Here is a 10,481-nt window from a genome sequence, read left to right as displayed (position 1 = left end):
TAAAAATGGGGCTGGTTTCCAAGTGGAGCGCATTGTGACCGTGCAATATTCACGGTTATGTTAGTGTGTGTCTTCAACAGCATTTCAGGGTGTTATTCACCAGATCGTTTTTTTGAGGTAGTGAAAGTTTTAAGTTTATTTTTAATATTTATGTCAAATCGAGAGCGATTTCTTAATGAGAATCTGTGGTGGAGGAAATAAAATAAAGTGCCATCAATTGGCGGGTAATATTTTTTTTCCAAATCTATATGTCTACAAGTAAAAAAATAAAGGTATTTGTAAATATGCAGTAAATAGTGATGTATCCAAGGCTGTATTAAAGCTTGAGAGCTTCGTGTTGTGCTACAATATATAGAGAAGATGAGCTTCCCGATGAAGTTAGCGGCGTCCCCGAAGAAATCAGAAAGTTGAAAGCAGGTATGTTTTGCAGAACATTTTTACCTATAAAAATCAATCCTGATCAGATCGGATTTCACTATTGAATCGGTTGTTGCCCATCAAAACGGGGTGTTTCAAGCTAGGGAAACCCGTGCCCGATTGAACCTAATGTAGCAGCATTTCTATACCTGGGTAATATTTGTAACAGTCGTGGTTAATTTTTGTAAATTTATTAGCCTTAACGAAAACCTCGAACATGAATCTATTTTTCAGGTCAAAGAAAAATTTGTCCTATCGAAATTAAAAACAACCATTCCTCTAATGGAAAAGCTATGAAGTAATCGAATGATAGTTTTGAAAAATTTTTTATTACCGACGCAGCGGTTTTGGTACAATTTTTGTGTTGTAGCTAATTTTTATAAACCGATTAGGGTAAGCATATTAATATACTCAAGTCGCTTCTTACGTGGAAGGCACCCACTGCATGAAAAACTGTTAAAAAGAGTCGTCCATTTGAGAAAAAACCGCGAGACTTGTGTGTATTACACTCGGTGCAGATTCTAATAAATCTTACGTTCGACTAAATCACTTCAACAGAATCAAGGAACTAATGGGATCAGCCTCTAGGCTTTGCAGCCCGGCGCCCGATTGGCCAGAAACCAAAGTACTCCAACCAAAAATCCTGGTGGGCTGTTCAGCATGTTCCCCTTTTGCACCAGCTTTCGAGCATCTTCCAAGCTGTATTCCACCACCTCGATAATCTCATCGTCCACTCCACCCCCACCACTTGGAACCTTATCATCATCCGTAACCTCCACGTAAAACATCTTCTGCAGCGATCCGGACGTGCCAACCCCGGACCGAAAACCCATAATCTCCTCCATCCGGTCTACGGGCACGTTGTAGCCGCACTCCTCGAGCACTTCCTCCCGGGCAATCTCGACCCAGGGAATGGGTTTGTCCACGATACCAGCGCACAGTTCCAAGGTCATCGCCAGCGCCGGTGGATACTTTTTCATGTCAATCTTCGTCCCATCGTCTCCCGCTTCCGCGTGTACCAGTCCGTGATAGACAGCTGCGAAAATGAACGATCTCAAATCGATAACACATTTCACCGACAAAAATTGCAAACTTACCGGGTCGGAACTGCTTCACGAAAACCAGCCGCTGCCGGGTGATGTTGAAAATGATGATCGCAACGGAATCGTGCACTTTGAGCAGATCCCACGATTTGGCCTTTCCGTTCTGGGTGTAGTGGAAGCGGAATGGTTTGACGTACGGTGAATCCGGTGGTAGCGGTCCGAAATGGATGTCACTGATGTCGTCCATGTCGTTGGGGGCTGGTTGACTGCGGGATTGACTATATGCACTGGGTAAGCAGGCTTCTTGGAGGAATTTCGAGACTAAACAAATATGTGATCCGCTGACGGGTGTTCACTGGTTTGCTTTGGTGCAGGCGGCAGTGGAAAAGAAAGTGAGATAGCAGTTTGTATTGGAAACGTCATATATTGACAAAACATTTTTTTTCAGTGGCGCAGAGTAACGTCGAGAACAGGTAGGTGGAACAAATGACACTGTTATAAAAGTTACGTCAGAGATTATGTTGTTTGATTCTTTTCGAACAGTTTAAAAAAAAAAATATGTATGCGGAAGCGCTCATGTGCCAAAATGAAATGATTAACTTTAACTGCAAAAATGCGCGGCCTGCTATACAATTGTCATTACTTTAGTCTCATTCTAGTACCTCAAAATGACCAACTTGTACCCAAGACGTAGAAATAGAATAAGTGAAGAATTAAATTCTGTCGTTTTTGAATACGTTGTAAATTCGTCCCACATCTTTTTGCGTCAATTAAAAATGACAACCGCACTTACACTTTAAAAATGCTCTTATTTTTATTATTATTTTTGTTCATTTTTTATTTCTGCTTGCGCCGTCATCAGTTCTGTTATACACGCAAGGCATCACACCTTTGTTTTCCATTTTTCCTTGGGTTCGTAGCCCGCCGTACGCAGACGTTATGCAATGCAAATATCACATACTTGAACCGTGCAGGCGGGCGCACGTTGCATAACTATCGGGCGCGTTGCCTTTCTACTGGAATAGCTTCCAGTAATAATGGTAGTGGAAGGAACTGTTACCTTTAGTGCGAGCGTAAATAATAACTAATTGATGGGGGTCGGTTTCAGCAAACGGCGAAAAAATGAATTTTGGTATATATTCGTTGTATTGAAATATTTTCGAAAACTGGTGAAATATTTCAATTCACGCTGGCTTCGCCTGGCTTTTGAGGCAGCGAAATTGTTGCAGATAAACTAGGATAACTGAAACTGAGCGCCAGATCGAACCATAGGTCTTGTGCAGAAATTTAAAGAAAATTCAATTCCTTCCATTTTACCGAGTTCTAGATGGGGAACGATGGTACGGACGTTCCGAAAGGAGTGCATGGGATGACGGATTAGAACTTGCAAGTTCAGTCACAAGTCTTAATCACTCTTGTCAGAAAGTATTGTTCAAGCAAGTTTCTGCAAGAGTTCGTTTTTTTTTTTCACAGAATCGTACGCGTTATCGAATTCCATAAACAGACAATGAATCCGAACAAAAATAAATTGTCCAGAATTTGTCGTAGGGTAAACAGCTGGTCCGGCTTCTCGAAACCCGCTTCCGTATTGGTATGGTAAATGGTTACAGTCAATGGGCACAGTTTGCTAAACAGAAAGCGGGAGAGTACAGTTCGATGTACATCGATAGTTTCTGCGATCGAGTTTATAGATCTTATTTTTAGACAGGGCATATGATGTCATCCAAACAATTCGGAAGAAACTTGTTATACTACTTAGACCACGCAAGTTTAGTGATGGTCAAAATTCGAAAATGATGACTTGCACATTTGTTAAAAATCATCCATTAAAATTGATGTAGGAAACAGCTTCTGGAAAGGATGTTTAAATTTGTTGAACATTCTGTCGTCAAAGATTCTAGAATTGTCACAGTGCGGTTTGAAAATGTACTAGATTAAAAAAAAAGTATTTGAATAGTCTGCTCTCAGACTAGATTGGTTTTTGGTGTAAACTAGAATGACTTCATAGGCATACAAAAATGATTTGAATTGTAGTTAATTCAATGGTTTTAAGCACCTTTAGAATGGTTATATACAAAATTGAGGAAAAAATGTGAGCTAAGTTCGTGAATTTTTTAAGAGCTTTTCGAAAATTTTGCTTGAAAAAGCAAAAAAATTGTTGGTAGTGCTATCGTAGAAACTAAGAACAAGTAGCATTAAAAAACATTTAAAATTGTCTAGGCATGGCTCCTTCCAAGACGAGCTGCTCCAACGAAATCAAAAAATTAAAAATAAATTTGAAGACAAATGTATTGTGGTGTACTTAAATGATACGATGGTTTACCAAAAAAAATTCTCTACGAAAGAAAAACCATGATGACAAAAAACGGTGCTTGAGGTGTTAAAAAAATTTGAACAAAAATTTATTGCAAAGAAAACTTTTTGAATGAAAAATTAACCGTGAATTGAAGTGCACGAAAATATAAATACGAACTATTAAAAAAAAGTCACGGAAATCGACTTAACAGTTACTGAAATATTGCAACGGTCCTTTTCAAAAAAAAAAACTCAATTTGGAGATAATCGCGTTCAAAATTTTAAGTCAAGTTCACCTGTGAATGAAACCTGTAATTTAAAATTTAGTGCTCCGGTCGAGATGAAATTTTGCTCAAATATTTTTGAAAGTAAAAAAATTTCGATTTATTCGGACTCACCTTTGTATAAGTGGTACTTATGTAAGGGGTGTACTAGATTAGCCTTGTGGGTGTATTCGATAGGTTTAAGAGGGAATTAGAATGATTTTAGGAATGTACTAGGATAGTTTTAGGTATGTAATAGAGATAATAAAATGATTTTTAAAGTGTACTAAAAATGTTTTAAAGAAACAGCTGTAGGGGTGTATTAGAATGGTTTAGAAGGTATACACAAATTGTTTGAAGTGTAGTGGAATGGATTTAGGAGCGCACTAGATTGGTAAGGGCGCGTGCTGGTAGATTTTAAAGAAGTATTAGAATGGGTTGGAGGTGTACTAGAATTGTTACAAGGTGTGCTAGAATTGCTAATACCCGAATTGTTTTAGGACGGTACTAGAATGATTTAAAAGCTAATGAAGTTGAAATTTTAAAGATGCACTAGAATGGTTTTCGAGTTAAATCAGAATAGCTTAGGGTTGTAATAGAATTGTTTTCAAAGTGTACCACAATGGTTGCAGAGTTACATTACAGTGGTTCAGAAATGTAATAGAATGGTTGCAAAAGTACACTACAATGGGTTTAAGGGTCATCAATTGGGACTACATGATTGCAGAAAGATTAGTCCAGGTTTATGCAAATCGTCTTGAAAATTTGCTAGAATAGTTTTGGAAGCGTACTAGAATGTTAGTGGATGTTAATTAGGTCTTAATCAAAGTCCTTATATAGGAAGGTCCTAGAATGCGTCAAAACGGAAACTGCCTCTGTACGAGCACGAGCGGGCCAGTTTCTTCGGCAAATGCTAGCGTCTAAGTCATCAATACAACGTTTCATATTCTGTCTCTGTTCACAGCCACTTACAATTTTGATGCCTTGTTAAGAGGAACTTTGGGTCTTAATTCTGCAACCAAAATCATTCTAAATGGATGCTGAGATAATTATATGGTCGACAATGGGATGTACTAGAACGGTTTTTAACGCGCAATGAATGGATTAGACGTTTTTCAATCGTTCATGGGCGCATGGGATGTACTAGAATAGGTGCCCTAGTACGGTTTAAAGACGTAAAAATGATTCGAAATGCAATAAAATGGCATCGTAAGCGCACTAGAATGGTTTTAGAAAGGTGTTCAAATAACCCAGGAGTATTTTAAAATGTCCTTGGAGAGGTACCGGAACGATTCAGGTGAATTCTAGAAAAAATTCAGGGATGTAATAAATATTTTAGAGCATGCTGCAATAGTTTTAAGAGAATTTCGCTGGAATGGTTTTGGAGTGCATTAATATGATTTTAGAGGGATGTTATAGTTTTAGTGGTTCAGAGGTGCAAAAGAATTGGTTGAAACGTGCAGAGGAATGGCTTTATAGAAGTACTAGAGTGTATAAGGGGAGAACTGTAATAGCTTTACAGGTGTGATAGAGACGCTGAAGAACGCACTAGAATTACATTGGGTATGCACCAGAATAGTTTTAGGGATGCACCAGACCGTTTTCGTGAGTGTACTAAAATTGTTTTAAAGAAGCATTAGTTTTCGAGTTGTACTAGAATTACAGAGGTATACACAAAAGCTGTGAAGCATATTGGAAAGATTTTGTGAGATTTCTATAAACATTTAAGAAGTGATTTTTTGGGGATATAATTTCATTGTTTGAAAAGTGTACTAGAATAGTTCAAGGGTTAACTATGTGATTTGTTGGGGTTTACCAGAATTGTTTTAAAAGAGTATTAAATTAGTTGCGCAGTTGTGTTAGTTGAATTTGAGTGATCTTAGGTAGGCATTTACATAATTTTAGATAGGCATTGGGATCATATCATGTAATAGAATGGGATAAAGAGCGTAGTAGAATGGTTTAAAGCAATTGTCATTATTCAGCTTAGCATGAAAATCGTTTGATTTTTTTTTAGTAAAATGCAAAAATATGGTTTGAAGTGTAACATAATTGTTTTGAAAGCGTACTAGAAATTTTCCGGAAAAGCATTCGAATGGTTCAGAATGACTGGAGGTGTACTAGATCCGACTTTTTTATTAGATAGGTTAAAGAATACCAAAATGATTTTGGGTTCGTACTAGACTAGTCTCAAGGATGTAATAGAGTTTGAAGTGGATGTTCGTTAGAATCATTTAAGTGTTTTGAAATTGCTGTAGAAGTGTACCAGAATTATTTGGAGCCACAATAAAATGATTTACCACTGATGATATCGCTACCTGACGGAGTTTAATATGCAGGGGTAATACGCATTGGTTGGTCTGAGTAGAGTGCTGGCTGACGTTTCTTACTATCAACCAATGAGTAATCGTTTGATTAAATTGGACTTCCAAAGAGTTAAGGACAACGCACAGGAATTTTTTATTGAGATGGTATGGGTTGGTGTTGGGGCTGTGGCCTTCGGCTGGCATGGTCCATTTCCGTTGCTACAAATGTCTTCATGACGGGATGGTGGATGTGTATTCCTACTTTTAAATGAGGCGGTCCACATGCTTCCCTTCACAGTGAGTAACTACTGGTTGTCAACTCTTTTGCTCTTAGGTGGCTGTTTCATGTAAAGAGTGCAGGAGTGACAGCTATAAGGATGTTGATTTTATTTACTCAGCTCGACGTGTTTTGTTTGAGTCGAATGTCCAGTGGTTCAAATGGGCATTCGGTTCGAGTAAATCGTCATCTTCGAGCTTAGAAGCGAATATCTCTCAAGTATCTAACAAAGGGAAATTGTTTTTGTGGAACTTAAAAATACTTCACCGCTAACATATTTCCCTAGTCCACAACATAACAACCAGCAATATCGACCAGAACAAGGTTTTTCAAATTCTGTTAAAAGATGTAAAATGAATATAGCATAGTTGTAATCCAAAAAAGTATTCGCTAGTACGGGTCAGTATTGTTAGCATTTTTATCACAGATATGAATACAGTAAGTACCCGTTTTTATCAGCCTCTTGGTGAATTTTGGGCTGATAAAACCGGGACATAGATAAAATCGGGACATATATTTTTCATTCTTTTTAAGAAACCGAAGCTCTTAAAATATACTTTTTTAGTCTCTAGATATAGCCTTATAACCTTTCTTGATTATCTAGCTTAAGCTTCTCTTAAGGGGGTCTGACAGTGCAAAATTAAAAAAAAATATTTTTTTTGCATATTTCGGATCTCTAAGATAAGAAAAATATGCTCAAGAAAGGATTTGCTCGAATTCAATTTGGTTCATCTGCTAGAGCCCATCAAACTACCAACTATCAATTTTCATATGAAGCTGATAAAATCGGGTCAAAAAGCTGATAAAATCGGAGGCAGCCAAAATCGGGTGCTGGTAAAATCGGGTCTTCACTGTAGTTCATTGATTTGTTAAAATCTGTTTTAATGCGCGATGCTAGGTCATTCATGCGAACATCAACCTTATCAACCTCCACATCCGCGGGGATCTTGGTTTCGATGTTATTCTGCTTGATGTCGTGCTACGTGCAATCAAGTTTTCTGTTTGGGCAAGATGACAAAGTAGACTACTGGTCGGACGTCGTCCAAGATTGCGCACTGCACCAGGAAGGAATTTTAATTTAACCCGTGTCAACCGACAGTAAGTTTATTTTATTCTCTTTATTTTCCTAATTGTAATTGACAAATTTAACTTGTTTCCTACAGGTAACACGAATAATGGAAACGCAGCTCGACGATTTTTGCTTGGTCTAGAAACAACGACAAGAGAGCCAATAGTAGACTTCATTTTATCGAGTTAATTCAGTTCCTGGCTCTGTGTAAAGGCTTACGTGCATTCCATTAAGACCTCCGCTGTTGTGAGTAGGAACTGTTCATCCAAGTGAATAAATGTTCCTTGGCTAAACTGTTGAGGGTTATCAGTGCAGAATTTCGCATGTGATGAAACTGTACCTTGACTTCCCCGTAAGCTTATCCTTTCTTTACTTTAACTACTATCATACTTTTCTTTCTAGTGAAAAACGGTTCTCAAAGCCGCCACACAATTAAACGGTCTTTTTCAGGACCACCAAAGCATTGAAAGAAGACTAAATATTGATGCCACCGAGATTTCCTGGAAGCGTTTGAAGTTTGGTAACTGAACTGAAAGCAATAGTGCATGTCGTAGGAATGGAGTATAAACTTACGCAATAGCCTCAGGAGTAACAGTTTGATTGACTTGGTTTTCTCCAATATTGAGCAGCGCGGAGCTAAAATTTTAAAGGAGTGGAAAATCACTGACAGCAATAAGGAGTAAGTTTTATTGGCCTTCCGAAGCTGTATCATGGACAATGTACTCCAGACTTAAACTGCAAAATATGCGCAGGAGTGACAGAACACTTTCGAATGATATAATATCAGTGGAGAGAAAATCCAAGATCGTGGTTCCGCTTTGACAAGTGCAGTAGCTCAATTAAGTGAAGTTCGTAGTAATATTTCATCCGGGCCAATTCGATCAATACGCTTAAATTTAAGGAAATTGTGCTGGACCTTAAAAATTGTTCGGTTACGGATAATGTTACTAAGCAGGTTGCGTTTGACAGAAAACGATTGTAATTTCAGTTCCAAATGTACTCAATTCGTCACGAGCAGAGGATCGCAGAGTGATAAATATGCTGCCGATTCCCCTCGGCGTTCCACAGGGTAGTGTACTAGGCCCACTTTTGTTTATGCTATACATTAAAGATATGAAAAATCTTGGAGAATGCCGGAGCTGGCCTTTTTGACGACGATAGTTACGCATTGTTCAGAGCCTTGCCGGGATACCGATTACCTAAGAGAAGTTAAACAAGTGCTGCAAGATATTTGCGAAGCAGAGACCTTTGGATTTGTAAGAGAGAAGGATGGGCGTACACGGAAGTGAAGTCAGATTAAAGGAATCTCATGATGGAAAACTAGTAACGAAAGATATCTGCTCGTGAACCTTCCAAACTACAAAAGATAAGTACTGGTGTGAGGTGGACCATCGCAGAAATATCGAACATATTTCTTTTGTTAAACACAAATTGTGTCATGTAGAACTTAAAAAGAATTATACCGGTTCAGCCGCCAATAATCCACAATTATTTGCAAATTACACCCATTTCTACCCATTAATTTTCGAACGAAGTGCATTGTCTAAACTACGATCGGAAGCAACCATCTAAGACCAAGATCCGCTCCGTTCTTGTAGGTACTACTAATATCGTACCGTACCGCGAGAGTCGTGTCGTACTGAGCTATACCGAAGAGTACAGCAGTCATGTCATCAAAGTAGTCGTTGTGGTCCCAGTCTTGGATCTCGCTTGAATGGACAACCGCCAGCAGTAGCAGCAAACGGCAGCGCTACCAATTACGCTTTGCGGTTGGTAACAAGAACAAGATTGATTCAATCAGCATAAATAAAAGTACCGAGAGTCATCGCCCTCCTCCCCCTACCTCCTCGTCAAACCTCCCATGACGCGGTTCCAACCAAACCGAGCGAGTGGAACAGAATGGTGGCATTCTGCGAGAAGTGGAAAGACGCCCATTTTCCATCGCGCTGCATTTACGAATCGAAGTGTTACCACAGCAGCAGGAAGATCTACCAACCGCAGTAGCAGTAGCAACGTCATTTATTCAAATTAAAAAATATTTACAATTCAATGGAAAATAAATACAGCACGTTTCGCTCGGCACTTTTCCTTGTTGTTTCCCGGTGGCGTCTTCCTTTGGTTCCCTCTCTTTTCCAGCTAGACATACCCAGAAACGGTCTGAATGCGGACTAATTTGAAGGGAAATTCTTCGCTTGCCGTATGTGTGTGTGTGTGTTTCCGATCTGTGCCCGGGCCCGGCACTGCTTGGGCCATTGAAATTCAAATCCGAGGGCCTAAACGAGAGTCGTCGAAAGACATTCACCAGGGAAGATTCAGAGAGTGTTGCACTATTTGTACCTCCTTAATTAGCGTGTTATTTATGTGTTGGTGTTCCAGGGCGGTCCCGTCCGGTCCGGTCTCGGATAGATGGATGGATATTTCGTTTCGCGCATATCGCGGCGGTCAGCAGATTGTGACACATCAATCAGCATGATGGACGTCGAGTTTGGTTAGCATAAGTTAAGCTGTTTTTATGACCTTGGGAAAAACTTGGGTCGGTTGAATAAATACTTACGGGGACTTCCAGAGGACAGTAGTGGGTCGTTGCAAATCGGGTATCGCGCGAACGAAAAATCAACTGCGGCTGACATCCAGCTGGGTGCTAAATTATGCAATCTCAATTGGCTGGTCTGGTGGTCCGGGTTCCTTCTATAGTGGCCGCACACGTTCCATCACCGATAAATTAATCAAATTGCATCAAAACAAACAACGCTAAAAGAGTCAGTTTTGCCCACCTGCCCCGACCTGACGCGGCGGTTCATGCGAACAGGT

At 39.4% G+C, this 10,481-nt stretch overlaps 1 protein-coding gene across 1 annotated transcript; it reads right to left on the bottom strand.

Annotated features, from left to right (window-relative positions):
- Positions 1–697: 697 nt before the first annotated feature.
- Positions 698–1,869, bottom strand: LOC131677290 (uridine diphosphate glucose pyrophosphatase NUDT14-like). The gene is made up of 2 exons (XM_058957009.1): positions 1,515–1,869; positions 698–1,453 (listed from the first exon to the last, which is right to left on the bottom strand). The coding sequence occupies exons 1-2, from the start codon at positions 1,705–1,707 to the stop codon at positions 1,002–1,004; spliced, it is 645 nt and encodes a 214-aa protein (XP_058812992.1). The 5' UTR covers positions 1,708–1,869; the 3' UTR covers positions 698–1,001.
- Between the last annotated feature and the right edge of the window lie 8,612 nt (positions 1,870–10,481).

This window comes from Topomyia yanbarensis, chromosome 1 (assembly GCF_030247195.1).
Source record: "Topomyia yanbarensis strain Yona2022 chromosome 1, ASM3024719v1, whole genome shotgun sequence".
Classification (NCBI taxonomy): Eukaryota; Metazoa; Arthropoda; class Insecta; order Diptera; family Culicidae; genus Topomyia; species Topomyia yanbarensis.
This window is presented reverse-complemented; position numbering and strand designations above follow the sequence as displayed.

Coding starts and splice junctions, on each gene's coding strand:
- LOC131677290 (XM_058957009.1), bottom strand. CDS start 1,707: ATGGACGACATCAGTGACATCCATTTCGGACCGCTACCACCGGATTCA. Junction 1,454..1,514: donor CGTGAAGCAGTTCCGACCCG/GTAAGTTTGCAA, acceptor TCATTTTCGCAG/CTGTCTATCACGGACTGGTA.